Below are 19,739 nucleotides of genomic sequence, written 5' to 3' on the forward strand. Positions count from 1 at the left end.
TAATACTATTATACATGACGGCGTTTGGAAAACGATCTTATTGTTCTAAGTTTGGTTCAAATAACTTCCTATTGATTCTTCGTCGTCGTAAAGTTCGCTAGTCAGTTAACTATTTTTTATAATATATTTTGCCATTTTCGATATTAAAAAATTACTGAAAACAATCAGAAACATTATTAAGTGAAACTCAAACTATATGCATACAGCACATATCAAGAATTTTAAAATTAAATCGAAAAGCACATACTACGCTATACAGTATACATACTAAAATGTCAAGTGTATTAAACGACTAATATGTCCATTATGAACACCACGTCTTGTACGTTTATATATGATTGAAAAATATGTATTGATCTCACAAAAATCAAATTAAATTTTTTTATTACGCCTCAGAAACCTATGAAACCTATACAGTTGAGTGCCAAACGAGTAAATATTCTCTGAATCAGTAAAATATTGTGTTCATAATTATAAATTTGTGTATGGTATTAAACATTGTAATTATTCAGAGTAAAAAAATATGAATAACCACGTCAGATTTATATTATTATGATATAATAACGTTTTCTTTGATTTTGACTACTTTTTAGAACGAAACTTTCTTTAAATATATCCCATCAAAGCGAATATTATTACATTGTTATAATATTCTTACTGCAGAACTTCCCGCGAAATACGAAAAGCAATTAAAACTGACGAGAACTCAGAAAATTCGCAAGTCGATTTTGCGGTCGGTTAGATCAAGGTACCTACCTAGTTAATACTAAACAGTACACCGCAACAGAATTATTTTGAACGGATGGTTTTCGTTCAATTAAAAAATTGTTTTTTTTTTCAATGCGTTACGGTATTAATTAGTGCATAGTTTAAAATGTGCGAATACAAATGTAGAATAGTTAGACTATAGTAAGCACGCGTAATGGGACCCAGTACAATAATGTATTATTATGGTATTTCAGCGTACCTACATTTATGTGCGATATATTATTTTAATAGATCAAAACTATACGTGTTATGTTGAATGCAATATTTAATTCAGTCCGTGTGAATTATAAATAATAATATATATTATAGCACAATATTTTTAGTTTATAGGCATACATTTAATAACATTTTAGGTAGGCTTAATCTTTTATTTTTATTACGCCTATATTCAAATATATGAACGAATACGTATATCTATATTTTTTTTTTTGAAATCATTGCATTAGTTACTATAAAATCATAAAAAAAAATAAAAATAAAAATAATACAGCACAATAAATAATAAATTATAATAATAAACAAACGTAATATGTCTAAAAGAATATAAAATAGACAAAATAGAAACCAGTTTATAAAGAATTGTATAATAACAACAAATCATTCTTATATTTTATGAAAAGTTATAAAATAATACTTGTCAAACGTTTATATATTTATTTAGGTGGGGAAAGGTTGAACAACTCCCCCAATCATCCCTTATGTATTTTTTGCTTTTTCATATCGGTTGGTTGAGTATAATAATTGTATACCACGTTATTAGTAATTAACAATTAATTGTATGTCCGTAAAGTAAATCTCGTCCCCATTGTTCTGAAGCAAGCATTTCATAGTATTGTCTGTGTATTGTTTCGGTGTACATAATAATCACATCGTGAGGGTAACGTAATTAATAATGGCAGCGGTTTCCCAGAAGAAATGCAATTTGTCAGCGGACACGAGTTGTCGACGAAAATATCGTCTCGTTCTTATAATATTTTATCTGCAAAAATGTATTGTTTCATGAAAAATTGTAAATATTAGTGAAAATATACCAAAAAATAAGATCATAAAATATGTCCTTAAAATTAAAAAAAATCTTTAAATATGTATTAAAAACTGTTAATGTTTTATTTGTTAAGTCATACTACTAGTTTTTTGTCTATTCCAATCAATTAGAGACTCTATTTCCTATAGAACATGACTCTCTATATTTGTTTAAGTATTCTAATGTTAAAATAAAATGTCAGATGTGATTATTCGATAAATTTGAAGTTTTACTTTAGTAAAACAAGAAATGTTTGGAAGTTTTTTTAAATAAGGTGCACGTATTATGTTGACGCGGACATGTATAATATGTTGTGTGACTAATTTTTTTTTGATTCGTAAAATAATAACGCCTCGTCGTTAAACTCGATTAAAATGTCTCGGGCACTTGACGCTAAAATCGGCTGAGAAAACGAGAGCGTTATAAGACAGTTAATGACGCGAGTGCGACGATCGGTTGACGGGTCGTCGGAGGCTTTGTACCGATGACGGGGCCTGATGAGGGCCGCAAAAGAGCGGCGGAGCAAGGTCTAGGAAGGGGATAGATTTACTTTCATAGCAGTATATATTTGGAAACGACGACGACGACGACGACAATAATGACAGCGACGAGACGATTGTCAGAGGAGATTGAAGGAGCTTATAGTAATAATAATAATAATAATAACAATATAGCGGGTGCCATTGCTGTCGTCGTCGTCGTAATCGATGATACTTCTCGAGAGTCTTGTTCGCAGGTGATTTACACCGGTGCTCCGTTACGGTGGTAGAGAGAGAGAGGGCGAAGTTTTACCTGTACATATATATATATAGACATATTATAATAATGTATTATATCCGGCGACGAGGCGGACGGTGTGACTGCTGCCGCGCGACCGGCGTTGAGTAATGAAGACGCGACGCGGGACCTGCAGCTGCTGGGCTAGCGCGACGCCGGACGACCCCACGCGCGCGCGTGCGCCCAGCGGCGGTCGACCCTCCCCCTAACGTCGTCGGCAACAACCCTTTACTCCGGCGGTGTGCGTGTACACATATACATAATAATATCTCTCCGACGAAATAATATTCGACTCATTAGCAAATTGAAAACGACGATAATATATATATATATGCGTGTATGCGAGAGCGCGCGCGCACGTGTGTGTGTGTGTGTGTGCATCAACTACCCTGTCGTAGCGAACGCATACTTAAGCGTTGTCTGCTAGCCTACAGCGTGGTCGGTTTTGTTTTTTCGAGAGTGTTCTCCGTCAAATGTCTGTAGTTCTGAGAAGGGAGCGCTGTTCGTTGCCGTTTAATATATAGGTATACCTAATATAATATATTGTATTGTGTTCGTCAAATAAATGAATCGGCCCACCTCCGATGACAATGAAACGTCAGATCGTATTATTTGTACGTACCTATATCATATTAAGTTCACTGAAGGTATAATAATAATATTCAAAACCAAAGTGACTTTGATTCGGTTGTACAGACGTCGAATTACGTTTAAGGAGTTCCCTTCAGTTGAAATACAATATTTTCCTCGACTCTCGAGTAATATCTGTTATACCTATGTCTTTTGAGGCGCAGATGAAGTCTCACTGAGCCTATAACCTGAATAGACATAACCCGACGAAAATTCCTAACATTTTATCATCGTCTGCACAATTATTGTAAAAGTATAAATATTTAACATATCAAATGATAACAAAATGTACAAAAAGTAAAGTTACATATTTTATTTTTCTTATTTACTTTCTTTATGTTTATTTATACTGTCGACAGAATTTTAATTTTTAACATTCTTCTATCCAGACTTAGCCCGGTTTCACATTTATATTGCTCACTCTGGTCCATAGGTGTCATGCACCATCACATGATATCATACTATTTACTTACATGACGATGAAGGTCGTCGTTCGTGCGTAACCAAAATAAAAACCATATCGGCCGATACACATGCGTGATTGTGGAATAAATTACATACATTGAACACTGTAATTTTTGTAAAATATTTCAATTCTTTTCTATTTTTTATCACCACATTTATGACAACGCATACGATCGATTTTATTATTATACTGTTATGTTCGCATAATAATACAGACTTATTATCATTAGAACTAGGTATTACGTAACGTGCATCAGTGTATCTATTATCTATATTAAAACAGCAATTAATATTAAACGTAAAGTCTATTTTATATAATTTTATTGTAACGATGATTATAATTTATAATATACAATGCAAACATAATATGGTTAAATGTAACTTATAGAATGGTTTATGCAATTACTCAGTATAAATGATAACTATACGGTTTAATACTGGAAAATCGTATGGGCGATATTATACGGATTAAACATTTCTATTCACAAAAATTATAATTTTTGTATAGAGATTTTTATTTTATACAATACAATGAAATTCCTGTTATAAAAAAAAAAAATATTGTTATATACAATCGTGTAGGTACATTATACTTACGTTATATTTATTACGCAAAATCAAACATATGAGTAATAATATTATAATATTATTGATAAGCAATGTTTCAATAGCATTATGTGTTGTTATTTATTAGTAAATAATGAAATTTTGATTTAATGTAATTCTGCAGATAGTTTATGTGTCACATGAATACGTATATTTTTATGTGTTTATGGTTAGTATGGTCCCGATAACATAAGAAAAAAATATTATGCTACGAATTTCACACATACTTATTATGAAAATATATATAAATAAGTATAATGTTTGTGATATCTAATAAAACAAATTGTCATTAAAAGGTACATAGTATCATGTATTTATGAGTAATAATGTATTAGTTTATTCCCCTTTGAATTTACTCAACTATATGAGTTTATTATATGGCTATATACGCATGTACATAAATGTACTACGAGTACATATTTAGTGTTACAGCGAGTTTAGTTAGAATAATATTAACAATGATATTATTAAACTTACAATACATTTTCAATAAATTCATGAACAAGATAAAAAAAAAATTTACACAATTATCATAAAATTATGATTATCACAAAACTTCGTACTTACGCAATTATTGACTTTCGTTTCATTTACACATAATCGACTTATCTAGTCCGTTTTTATGTCATATGTATAATATACAAATGGTTTTTCAGGCAATGCAGGAGTGTTGGAAGATAATTACGGAAGATACATTGGGTCCTTTAAAGGATACGCTCATGGTGTCCGTGGAACTGTGTACGCAGTAGATGAAAACACGCTATTCATCCGGGAATTCTTCTATGATGGTATTGGCCCAAGTAAGTACATGAAATTATGATACAAATACATTAAAATTTAGATAAAATGTGAAATAAAAATTCGGATCAAATGATGTCTGGTCGATCATATCCTCTTTTTACACTCGACTACATTTTATATATAAGTATATATGTATACAATTTACTGAGTGATTCACCAAGCACGGTCACCACCCTTTTACTTTTTAATAATTCATATATTTAAATTTATGAATTTTTAAGTGAAGATACTTAAAGTTCACGTTTTAAATTATTTTGATTTTTACACTATTTAAGTACCTATCCTTCTGTCTTGTATCGATATAAACTGCTTTGCATCAAATTAGAACTCCCATTTTTCATTGTTAAGAAAACTTAGAAAAAAATATATTTTTTTTTTTTGAAAATGTTGGTATAACTAACTCGAAGTTCAAACGAGGAGTTTCTTAATTGTTAAACTTAATCTACTAAAAATAATAATCATCAATAATGATTTTATATAAAGTATTGAAGATATGCTGTAACTAGTAATTATAATAGGCATTCTCTTTATTTACAAACTATATAATGTTAATATACATATAAATATTAATTACCTACTACAATATTGTTATAATTTCTAATATCATTATATTCCATATATCTTTTAAACCTATTACTGCTTAATAGTGCATATCATGGCGACATGGTTAATTATGGTTAATGCGTACACTTTAATAATAGTTATGTATCATCATAGTACGTATCTACTTTAAATGATTTTAATATGGTTTTTAAGTATAAGTACTTCAACATTTAAATTAATGGATAATTAAAGGAAAAATTGGCAGTTACCACTAAGAATGATTGATTAGTATCTATATGTCTATTACGTGCTAAAAGTTGACTTAGAGTGAATAAGACAAAGCTAAAAATCTAGTTTATTCGTTGATGTGTTTAATATATTATATTATTTTAAAATACAATAAATAGGTGTCTATCATTTTTGTATAATACGTATATATATATGTTAAAAATATAATATTAGAGCTTAGCGAATATTGACAACATTGATTTATTCCCATTGTGTTTTCTGTTTATACATAATATTTTATTGCCCATTTAGCGAGAATCTGTGAAATGAAAACAGAAAAACAAAACTTATTCGTTTTTTAATATGCTTATTTCAAGCACTGCGATACACAATATTGTTTGAACACGTGGACATTTTTTTCTATTCAACTTTGATAGAATTTATTGATAGTATAATACATATTGTAGAATATAGCACAATTTTATAGTGGCGAGTATATTATTATATAATATACGATATAAAATTTACGGAATAAATTGTACTCTATAACAAACGAAATAAAAACAAAATACAGTATATTATCAATTTAACAGGTTTAATGACACTAGAAAAATAAAACACACATTAGAGAACTTAGATAGAACAAAAATAGTTACAAAAAATCCAATTAGTACAATATTAAAGAACTCAATCAACCAAGGTGAAAATAATAACCTTAACAACCCTGGCACTCGAGCGACTGTACGTAATACGCCTCAGACCTCAGTATTGATTTTAAAAATGTAATCAACTACCAAAAATTCAAACAGGATACCCTTAATCAATTCATCTATTTATCTTATCAAACTGAAAAAAAATGTGAAACACAAACTACTACATACAATAAAAAATTCTATAACTTAAAAAACAACTTTCTTCCATGTTAGGGAATATATTTAGATGCTTAAAAAACACAGGAGAAACTGCAATCGTAATAATTCAGCCAAATAATAAAACATCTCATTGCATCTTAGTACACAAGTCAATATAACATAATATTAAGCTCTATTAAGACCACAGAATTAGCTGCCTCTGTAAAAAAAAAAAAAAAAAAAAACAATGCATTAACATATACAAGGATTTACACAGTGTACTAAAAGTTTAGAAAAAAACAACTCTCTGATGAACATACATATGGAATATATTGTTTATAACTAAAAAGATTAGATTTGTCTGGGTACCCGGACATAGTAATATTAGCAGTAATAAAATAATAGATGAGATAGCTAAATAAAAAAATAACCAAAGAATCTATACGTTGATATCATGTCATATCCAGACATAAAACACCTATAATAAACCTAACTTTTCATCAGTTATGCTAGAAAGAATGGAGTTTACTCAACAATAACATACTTAGAGAAAGAAAAATATGAACCATGATACTTTGGGAGCACAACGGATCCCTCACACATAGACAAAAAAATAATAATAAACAAGCTTAGAATTTTGCCCACCAACCTAACACAAAAGCATCTGATGGATGGACAAGATCAACCTCTTTGTGAAACATGTGCCACACTAGATACAATCAATTATATGTTTACTGAACATTACAAATACCAAAGATTCCGAGATTGAGTTCAGTGCCTTTAACATCTCTGTAAAGGTCCTGCATCTATTCCAGAAACTATCACATTACTCACAAATAGTTTTATATCTATCAAAATTATACTATTTTATTTCATCTATCATTATTTTCTATACCTGTGCCGTTTATTTTATAATGCTATTGTACCTACATTAATCTAAGAACTTAAAAACACAGTACTTTAGTAGATTTAGAAAATGATAAGAATCCAGCTATTGATGCGTATAGTTTATAGATTAATCAAACAAAATACGAATAATACAGAGTGTATGATGCGTGTTCGACCGGGGTTTTATTCAAATTGGTTTTCGTGTCTGTGACATATATACTCGTATACGATTAATATTACAATAATAAGCGTGTGATGTGTTTATACGAATTAATTGTATTCTGAAATTTGATTACCAAACCACTTCATATTATATTATGTTTATGTTAGAATTGAATATCATAATAATTAATTTTTATTCGAATTGATATATTATAGTCTGATCGTAAAACTAGTGTGTGTCATCAAGTTTTGCCATACTAGAAACATGTTTATTTGTTCTCGATACCTTGCAATCGGTTATATTTTGTAAAATATTATTATCATCCCACTTGATTTTATATTAGTTTATTCGTGATCAAGAACAATATATTAACAATATGTACGTAAAATAGAAAGTGATTTCAAAGTCTTCATCCATTTCAAAAACTCATGTTTATTTTAAAACTAATATAATATAGTAAAGAAAGAAATATTTTTAAAGCAATCAAAGTTTAGAATACTTGTACCTTATTTTTTATTTATTTTTCTATCATCTCGATACTAACTTACAATAGCTTAGGTATTAATTATTGGGATTAATGCATACAATTCTGTAAGATACACAATGAAAATAAACTTAATTATCTTATCCTTATTCCTTAAAATAATATACATTATAATATTATATTATACAATATACGAATTAATATATATTAAACTATTTATTGCAATTTATGGGTCCTGTAACGATCACTATATGAATTCTTAGTCAGGTGAATATTTTTGAATCATTCTGTATAACTCGTTGCGCGATCATAACTAATCGTAGATATATATATATATACTAATAATGTATATTATGTACTACGGTGATTATGGGTCGAACTATTTGCGTGAATGGAAAGGTTCACCCCTTCTATTGTATGAACATTCATTCATTATTTTTTCTCCACAATGCGCTGTTATCGTCACTTGTTGACTTATTGGCGTACATATACATGTACATTTCGCTCATTAGCTGTTAAAGGTGGGTGTGCATCGTCTGTCTTCAGGTTTTTGAACTTGATTCAATGTATAGGTATACTATGTATACAGAGTGATTATTTTTACACTAAACACTCATTATCTAAAAAAATATGAATACTGTTGAAAATATATTTATTTATTCATTATTAAAAATCATTACAAAGCAACATTAATGAAAATATTTAATTAATTCTAATTATTTTAATCACTAAAAATAATTAAAAATTGAATTTCGATGGAATGTGGTTCATTTAGGAGTATTACATACGCATACTAAACTATGTAATTTGGATAGCAGAGAATAGTCTCGTAACTTAGTCTTGTAACTTCACTTACTATACTGTAATATTGTACAAGATGTAAATAAGTAAATTTGATATATTTAAATTTCATCAAATAATAATTTTTTTAAAGTCTTATGTTCAGCTTATTGGTTAAGTTAAAAAAAAAAATAATAACTACAAGACACTATTTAGTCAGTTTTTTAATCATTTTCGTATATCATATTCACATAATTTAAACAGTTTGGAGAAATGCAATATTTGTAATGGAATAGCATAGGAAAAAGTATTTTAATATAATTAAATATAATTATTTTAATTATTCATTATACCAAAAAGTCATGTTAAAGTATAACTGCATAAAATTTACTTAATATTAGTTTATGTTTATTTAAAAAAAAAACTTTTTTTACATAATTTTTAATATATCTGTTTTGTTTATATTGCAGCTGCTTATTTTTGGGCTGGGAAATCATCAAGAACTTCTCCGGATGGATTTACCATTCCATATCCTGAGGACTTTCCGGCAGTGTAAGTATTTATAATACAACGTAATATTTAACAAAATGATTTTACATTTAAATGTAAACAATACTACATTGACGAAGTTTTGTATAATATTATAAAAATAATTCTATTATAAATGACTAAATTTTAATTTTAAGCTTATTCACGCAAGCTTTTAAAATGTATGATTACAGATATGATTTTTTTTTAATATTTTATATGCATATAAAATGTATAATAATAAAAATTAATACATGAATATTAAACATTTATGATCTGAAATAATCAATAATAAATAATTATAAAATGATGTGTTTTTGTGCTAGATGGGTAAAAATAAATTTCATCGGAAAATTAGGTAAATTAGAAAAATTATTGAAATCTAATTAACATAAATAATTATTAAATCAATAAAAAAAAGAAAAAAAAGATTGTTTTATAAATATTTTTTTAATTCTATTATACTTATACAGTGTGTCGTTTGCTTAATTTAAAATTAATGTTCCGAGTTTAGTAAATACACACATCGTTTACGTCGCTGCACAATATTCTGGTATATACGCCAATTACTTCCAAAGTGAGCATACTAATAAATCGAAACGCAGGCAATTAAAATATTAGCACTTACTTTATTGACACCATGGTGTCAAATACATTGAATGTATCAAGCGATCATTGCTGAAGAACCACTTTCCGTGTTTTCTCATATCTGGTATAATATCATATAGCTTAACCTATTTTCCTTTTCCTATGTTGATATACATAATTATTATTATCCTACTAATGTTTACTGACTCAACTTAATTATAAATTTGGTCATTATAACTGTTTTCTCAACTGCTTACATTCTAATAATGTTTATTTATTGTAACAGTGGTGATACATATTCCTGTACCCTAACTTAATCTATACATATCAAATGCATAATACAACATAATTTAATACGGTTTGGTATATTAATTAATGACAAGACAATATTTGGACATTCTAATGGTTTCATATTTTAGACACTCGATCTCTAGGTACCTTAGGCCAGTATTTTACACTTAACGTATGCTCTTGCACATTATACATCTACTTCTTATAGTTTAAATACAATTACCGTTAACGTATACTTACTCGCTCTGTATATATATAAATTGAACATCGATCGATTTGTTGAACGTGGATTTATATAGTGTATACGTAGCTAGGTATATCAAGTCTGCACCGTGACGAATTCTGTAAGCCCAATACGCTAAATATACATATTATTATAATTTTATTGGGTAACCCGAATAAGTGGTACCTACGTGCGTAATGTATGTAGAGCGATTTCTTGAACGTGTCTTACGTTCGTAGTGTATTCCAACTATTTTACATAGGTAAGTGTTTTTGCAGTGCGAAAATCACTCTACTTGAGTTTATTTTGCTAATAAAAATAAAATGTAAAATTAATAAAGGTACTAGGTAGGTAGGTATTTCACGAAAAAAAAAAAATAAAAGCGCCCTGTTAAAAATGTGTTATCAGTATATCAACATTTTCCCATATTAGATAATATTATTTTTGTAATAGCAAAATCTTATAATAATTATTCAGCTCGAATTGTTTACCGAAAAATAAAATTTAGATTCAATAAAACTAATACAAAAAGTACCCCAATAATTTATAATAACATAAAATAATAATATTTATCCATCAGTATTCAAATTAAAAAAGAATGTATTAATATTTCATACGATCTAGATAAGAATCTCTAATGAATAAGACTAATTTAATATTAAAAAATAATAATAATATGATTAAATTCAATAATAAATGAAAATTTTAATCATATAGCTTATAGTATTATAATTTTTAAGTATTTATAGAATTGATAAAATTACTTTACACATTTAGTTCACTGATTTATAACCATTTCTTAAATAAGAAATTACAAATTACAAATTTTTAACAATTTGTTACTTGTAGGTCTATAATCATCAAGTGGTTAATTGATTGCTTTTAAATTAATTTAAAACTATTTCATTGATATGTTTAGACTTAAATTAAATTTTTGTTATCTGATTTTTAAATAATATAATGTTAATTTGAATGCATTTACAATTAAAAAAAACTATAACACCACGGCGACATAAACAGGCAATTTCGCTACACCACTGTCCAGGTTCCATTTTTCTAGTATTTGATTAGTGTAAAATTTTTTTTTTTTAATATACAAATCAAAAATTATTCCAATGTATTTCCTTTACTGGCCATTTAAAAAATATATACTTTTCATTTCACCACACAAAATGTGTAACAAATGCTAAAATTCGTTAAAAAAATAATATAATAATATAATAAAAAATAAAATAATATTTTGACATATTGTGACAATGTGAATAACATATTATTTTAATATTATGTTTGACGATTGTGTGCAATGCAAATTTGTTGTCGTGTAAATACAAAGAATTAAGATGAGAACTATTTTTTTTTAACCATCGTACATTTTGAAAAATAAAATCGCAAAATTATTCGACTAGAAATTTCAACCTATACGCCAACCTTATCTATATAATATGCATAGACAAATATTACAATATAAGTATTATTGTATTTTATCATACTTGAATCGGTTATGCAAACAATAATATCGTTTCGCATCTAATATAATCAATACTAGGTACTATATTCCATGCAGAATATTCTATTTGATGTGATTTTTTCCGTCCTAGATAAATATTTATACACTTTACACGTAATATACATAAGCTAATAATAATTTCTATATATACATATTATTATATATACAATTTTTGTTGAAGTTATTACGTTTTAAGAGTATATAATTTACCTTTTTTATTAGTATTAAATCAGTTAATAATTATAATTTTATACTTTGAACAAAATTATTGAAATGAAAACTATTTTTATTTTTATTTATTAGATTTCCAATAAATTATTTTTTTTTTCACTTTTTGATGATTACTTTATATTTATTTTGGTGTCACGGTATTTAACTGATACCTATACGTATAATACGCCTATAATATGATAATATTTATAATTCTTTATTTATATCATATTTTTTAATTTGTCTTTCGACAAGGCATTAAATCTGTCACTACAATTATAATATAATATTATTTTAAACCGCAATATGGTAACTTATAATAGATCATGACGAGTAGTTATTGAACAGATTCGGGTATTGGTTATATGAATAAAATATGAACTTCTGCGTTTAGGTTACTATATCTCGTCGATATTATTGGGGGGATTTGAAAGTTAAGTACTTAAAAATGGAACTAAATATAATCATTATATTATTATTATTACGATAATATAATACCGGATCATTGTTATTGTTTTACAGGGAACCACCACCGCTACAAACGCACAACAATTCAAACATCATATTGCGGTTGCCGGGCGGAAAACGTATCAAAGACATCAAATGGCTGTCAGTCTGGTGTAGGCGGTTTACGGTGAGTAAAACATATTGAATCTCATTTTTTACACTGTTCTCGCGTACGGGTGTACACGCCCAATCACACACATATTATACTATATAAATATAGGATAATTTAAAAGGATTCATCCTATATAGCTTCTATATTTTTAGTTTTTAAGTTTAGAAGAAACATATGATACGTCAAATAAAAGAAATAATATTTCAAATTTATTTAATGATACCCTTAAATGTCTTATGTGGAATCTAAAAAGGATTATGTATTAATTATTTATTTTAAGGTCACGTGAATAATAATATCTAGTTGGAACTCAAATTTATTTTATTATACATACATATATCCGTTGTATTGACTCCGCTAATTATTTAGCTCATCTGTGGTTGATAATGATGACGCAACGTACCTACACAATATCTTTAATATATATTCAATATAAGTAGTCATAATATCAGGTGGTCTAGGAAGCCAGATGTGAAGCATCGGGTGATTTATTTTGAATAACTCTGTATATTATTAATGTCAAGCGCGTGTAATTTTTCACAAACGTCCTACTCTAAATCGTTTGGTTCGATGTTATATCAAAAAATGTGTGTATTATTTAATACATACACACATATACATACATACATAAATATATATATATGTGTATATACCACGTTGTTTTAAAGCTACACATTATTGCGATCTCGCAGTGCAGTGTATACAATTCAATAAAAAATCGTCTTATGCGTTTTTACTCTCGGTATAATACTGAGACCACACGCACCTATTATAGTATTATGAGTGCATATATAATACACATTACGCACGCGTTACATCGCGAACAATCGAAAACACAATAAAACCTGTACTCTGACGTGTCGTACAATAGTTTGTTTTAATATTTTTTTTTTTCCACGAAAGTTATGAGCTCGGAAACTAACAGGGGTGAGTAAAAAAAAGTTTCGTGTCTGAAAATTTTAACCACCATGTATAATATAATATATGTATTATAATAAGTGTAAAAACACGTGACTATGTTATACAAGACGATTATTTCAAATTTAATCACTAAATTTATTGAAAAGTATTAACCTTTTTTTCGTAAAATATACATATTTTTTTATAATAATATTATAGTTTCAATAATATTTAAATGTGAATTTCAAATGAATACCCATTTCATTATTTATGGATATTTTAAGTTTAAATAATCGAGTAGAAGTGAACCGAAATATTATCGGAAATACCTCTGTGCCACTAATCAAAAGTTTAAATACTTATAACAAATTAACGAATTCGTTTAAAATGCAATTGTATTACATCGGAGTTCTCAAAAAGTACTTTGCTTTAGAATATAAAATCAAAAATATATGTTGAAATAAAAATAATTTAATATTTTTTAAGAAAATAAGTTTTTACTTTTAAAAGAATCACTGGGCTAATCGTCTTTACAATGCGTGTACTTTCATGTATTTTGGTATGCACGAAATGCACGGTGGAATGCGACGTTAACTCATGATCGTTCCTTTCAATTAATAATATTAGCACCTAGGTTGAACAAAAATACTTAAAAAAAAAAAAAAAACTTAAAGCCTTAGAATATAAAATAATATTGTTATAATAATATCCGAAACCAAGATACTATATTTATACATAATATCGTATATTTTTTTTCGCATTTTTCAAACTCGCTCGTATATTATTTTCCAAAATGAACCGGAATTATGTTATTATTTCGCCATCGAACTACTGCAGGGGGAAAGGAATATAAATCCTCCTCATATATTTATTTACGGCTTTTGTCAGCGTCGAAATTCAAACTTTATCCTTCTCGCGTGGTGCGTTCTGTTTTTTTTTTTTTTTGTTTCATTTTTTCCAAAGTAATAGGTCCAACGCTCAACCATCCGTCCACACCCCCACCCCACTTACATTATCCTCGGTCGACGACGAGTGATGGCCGTGACTGAAAACTGCCGTCTACCAGCGCAGTGTAGGTACTTGCAGAGTGGCACAAAATCAATATTACACTTTTTGCCGCGGCGGCGTTTTGAAAATCACGGAATAAAAGTAAACCGTTTACAACAATCAAGCGCACTTTCGCGGACAGCCGACGGGATTCTGTTTTTCTATTTTTTCCCTTTTTTTTCTTAATCATCATCAACCTAAGTTTCTGAGAGATTGCTTCTTCGACATACGTCTGTCACTTATTCTGTTTATTGTATTGTTGTGTTTTTATTATATTACTTACGACCACGGAAATAATCGTTGAAAATTAATGATAATGATTTAATGTACAGTAAATTTGTTTTGCTTTTTTTTTAACTATATAGATGAAATATGGGTATTTCTTATATTATAGTATTATGTGTTCACTGAATTGCTTACAGTTTGAAATAAAATCATAAAAATTAAAGCTTGTTAGCAGTAAATACTACAATATATATAGATACCATATTATTATGCAATTTAATTAATAAATTATCATAATTATACGCCACTTACACATTTACCTCCTGTACTAAATTTAACATTTGAATATTATAAAAAAATATATATATATATAATCCATCTATAAAAATAAGTAGTTCAAATTTTAAATAAGGTATAGATATAAAAATTAATTTATACTCAGTAAATTACAAAAGGGGGTTCTCAATTAAAAAACAGAAGTTTCTATTACCATAGGACATTCCTACTTTAGTACAAAAAAATCTTAAGAATTTGAAAATATGGTCTTTAAATATATATTTAAAAATTCTAAAAATCAAAATTTTAATAAATTCACAATAAAAGGAATAAATGGAAGTAAGTATGCAAGTATATCATTTTGTATAAAGATCTTACAGTATAATATAGACTTGGCATTTATTAAATTATTTTTTTTTTTTTTATTTACTCGTGAATTCTTTGCAAAACTATGTTATAAAGTGTGTATATCTTAAAAGTTAAAAAGTTTCTCGAAACTACGCAATATAATAGTAATAACACTCAAACCTGTGTAGGTACCGAGAATTCCAAAATTGATTGAAATGTACAATGGCATATTTAATTCAAAATCACGTTTAAGATTCTGTACACGTATTACAGAGAGCCGTAAACAGCACCATATTATATCCAGTGAACCGTGGCTTCGTTGTATTAAATATATATATATAATATATATAATATAAATATAACGGTCGTAAATCGAAAAATAAGGTTTCATAATAAGTACAGTTACTATAGAATACAGGGTGATTCACCAAGCCAAAATTCCAAAAATTAGAATTTGAATAAATTCATTATTAAAGGAAAAAGAGGAACTAAGCATGCTTGGTAACTCACCATATAAAATATATATTTATAATACAGGCCAATGTTGTAGGTATGTTTAACAGAAAAAATTGAATGTGAATAGTATTCACTGAATACACACTATCGTTATAAGATCATGACATACTAGTATATATGTCTATTATAATTATAAGTATTTTTTTAATCACAGGTCACAGTAGGTACAGTAATAGTACTTAGTACATATTATAAAATCGTCAAATATTGAAAAATTAAGGCTCATTAAAATTTAATGTATAATGGATCACTTTAAACCCGATGGTTAGGTTAAGTAAATCTACACTCTCCACCCAGAAAAAAAAATATTTAGAAAGTGGAATATTTACCATAAGTTGATAACTGAAAAATTCAATAGTTTAATAATTACTACTATTTTTTTCAAAAATAAATTAAATACACGTAGACTGGTAAGTTATTTTATTACTATAAATTATAGTGTTCTAATACGATATATTATTATCTTTGCAACGGCAAAGGAATCAGTCATAAGTCATAACCCGTTTTTTAAGTTACATCGCGTTCAAACTATATAATAATATCCAAACGTCCAATACTGAACGTCTACGTTTATACTATCATAACTACCCAAAATTAAATGCGTATTGCCTAAGTTACGTATCACTAGCTTTTAGGCCTTAAATTATTATAATATACGAAAACTATGCGCTAGAAACTGTTGCAGAGTATCGAAAAAAGTCGTCATCCCCACATCACGCTAGCACAAAGACGACGAAAAATTTAATTCGTGGCATTTTACATAGAACCTTCACATAATAATGTAAGGGTAAAAAAATGACTTTATGGCTATCACGATCAAATCACATTAAGTGAAAAATAACCGAAAACAACGAATCCCAAGTAATAAAGTCTTATATTTTATAAATATAAACAGGGAGATTCATCGAGAGAGAACCTATTCTGTAGCTGTTCATACTTCATACTTTCAAATCAGTACCACCTTCTTACTGTATATTTTTAATAGAATTTTTTTTTATTACATTTTTAAATCGAAATTCAAATAAGTAGTTTTGTGTTATTAATTTGAATGTCTTGATATACTAAGAAAAGTATCCCTAATAGTGATTTTATATAAAATATATAAAATAAATGTCATTTTCTAAATAAAAAAGTTCTTTTTTTAATCAGGAAATTTTTATAAACTAATAATATTAACTACTTTAATAATACAATTATCCTAGCTTTCTAATTTTTTTAATCTGCTATCATGAATAGTTATAAATTAAATATCTAACTAAGAAATTATTCATTCAAAATTCAATTTATAAACATAAAAAAATATCCAAAATAAAATCATCTTCTTTACAATTTACAATTAAAAAAAGTGTTTCTCATTACAAAAGAAGAAAGTTTGTATCGTCTCAGAATACTTTTTACGATTATGCCTCACGCCGACACCGCTCGTAATTTATCTTTGAAAATGGTTTGCGAGTTATAAAGTTACAGAGATAGTATTTTCAGTATAACTTTACCAAATTTCCACAATATGTAGATAAGGTCTTTATCTGTCTTCGCATTTTTTTTTTTTTTTGATAACTTAATGGTAATCTAAATCACAATTCATTCACTCATAAAGATTCTTTATTTATTTTTGTTTATTTTTAATCTTATTATAACTGACATGTGAATATTAAAATTTAAAAAAAAATTGACTACAAAATCGATTAAGTTTTTTTCTTCTTTTGAATCATTAGGTAAATATATTATAAATATTGAACTCCAATATTTTTTAACTTGGAAGTCTAGATGAGAATTAGTAATTTGTACCAAAATAAAGATATGTAATTTGCACCAAAATGAATATCTATTAGTGATGAGCACTATCAAAAAGTAATTTAACTCGACATAGCCAAATGATAATAATAATAAAATTATTATTATTGTTGTATTATACTCAATTGCTCAACTTTTTTATATTAATAAGACTTTTTTTTTTTTGGTAGCATAGAAATATACAATCAATTATAATTTTTCTTAAAATAAATAAAATGATATAATTATCATATAATTTAATATGTTTGTCATGTAGTATTATTATTATAAGATATATATTTTAAGTTAACACTGACTTACCGTAGAACGGTGGAAATACTTATTAGGCGATTGAAATAACTACTTAAAATCTATAAACGAACTATTCAAGCCTTCCCATATTTAATTTCAATATACTCGAATTATACTCAAATATCGAAAATTGTACGATTATTCTTTCGATAGTTGGATTTTAGTGCAAATTAAATTTCCTATTTCGTATTAACTAAGATGGTGCATATTACAAACGTAGTTTAAAAATGTTGGTACAAATTATACATGTAAATAATTAGGGTCAATTATTATGGTGCGTGCAAATTATCTACAGCCCTAGATCACTTTGACTATAGGAGTCACGTAGGTTAAAAATAGTAAAACGATGATTTACAAAATGTTCCTTTTTATTTATAATTTTTTATTAAACAAAAATAATACTTAATATACCTAATAATAAAATAAGGATATATTTAAAAAAATGAATAAATATAATAAGAAAAATAATTTACCTGTTATAAGTTTAAAGTACTACACAATATGATATTTATAAATTGATATTCGAAATGGTAATTTCATTTAGTTCATTGGTTAATGATTTGATATTTTTATTCTTCAAATTTTTACTTAATATAGACAGAGGGGATACAAAGTGATAGACCATATTTATTCCGCGGTTAATGGCACTAAACAGGTTGAGAAACGATGTTGTACTCTTAAGTTTTCCTCGACTAAAAAATGTTTTTCTATATTATAGTCTAATTATTACACAACAAACAACTATTGTTGTCATTGATATGAGACCACTTTTAATATTATTTGAATTAATATTTAAATATTTTATTTATGATTTAAAAGTTTAATTATACTAAGTAGTTAACTTTCTCTATCATACTCAATCTTCATTTGTGTACTTGAACAAAAAATCTATATCAAACTCGGTCACAGCCAAATATCAAGGTCTTACATTTATAACTAAATATATCTATGGGTCCAACACATTTAATTGACTACACTAAAATTAAATAGACGACTCTATTTATTCAGACCAATCATAAGTTGGTTAGGTTAGGTCAATATTGTAAAATCTTCCTCAAAACCAAAATACATATCTACATCCTCCTACTTACACCTACATAGTAGCTATATTTAGGTCTGAGGGTCTGTCTAAAAAACCAACATACGCAAAATACAAATCTTCCGATCAAAAATCTATAAACTAATGCGTTTCATATCAAGAAGGGCCCCTCCCTACCACCATAAGCTTCTGTATATTTGTTATATTTTATGCTTATTGTACTGAAACGTGTAAAAATTGTATAGTTTCTCAAAATAAAAATGAAAAAAAAAATTCAAAGGTCATGAAAATGGTTTGTGTTTAATTCCTTAATAATATATGTAACGTTC

The 19,739-nt window shown here is 27.2% G+C and overlaps 1 protein-coding gene across 2 annotated transcripts in view; it reads left to right on the forward strand.

Annotated features, from left to right (window-relative positions):
- The window catches only part of LOC114123368 (protein Skeletor, isoforms B/C), a 100,057-nt gene that overhangs the window by 44,655 nt on the left and 35,663 nt on the right, over positions 1–19,739 (forward strand). For both annotated transcript variants that reach the window (XM_050197762.1, XM_050197761.1), the window contains 3 exons: positions 4,927–5,070; positions 9,479–9,560; positions 12,878–12,989. In XM_050197762.1, coding sequence (XP_050053719.1) covers positions 4,927–5,070; positions 9,479–9,560; positions 12,878–12,989 — 338 coding nt within the window. The remainder of the gene's footprint in view (positions 1–4,926; positions 5,071–9,478; positions 9,561–12,877; positions 12,990–19,739) is intronic.

Source organism: Aphis gossypii, chromosome 1, assembly GCF_020184175.1.
Source record: "Aphis gossypii isolate Hap1 chromosome 1, ASM2018417v2, whole genome shotgun sequence".
Classification (NCBI taxonomy): Eukaryota; Metazoa; Arthropoda; class Insecta; order Hemiptera; family Aphididae; genus Aphis; species Aphis gossypii.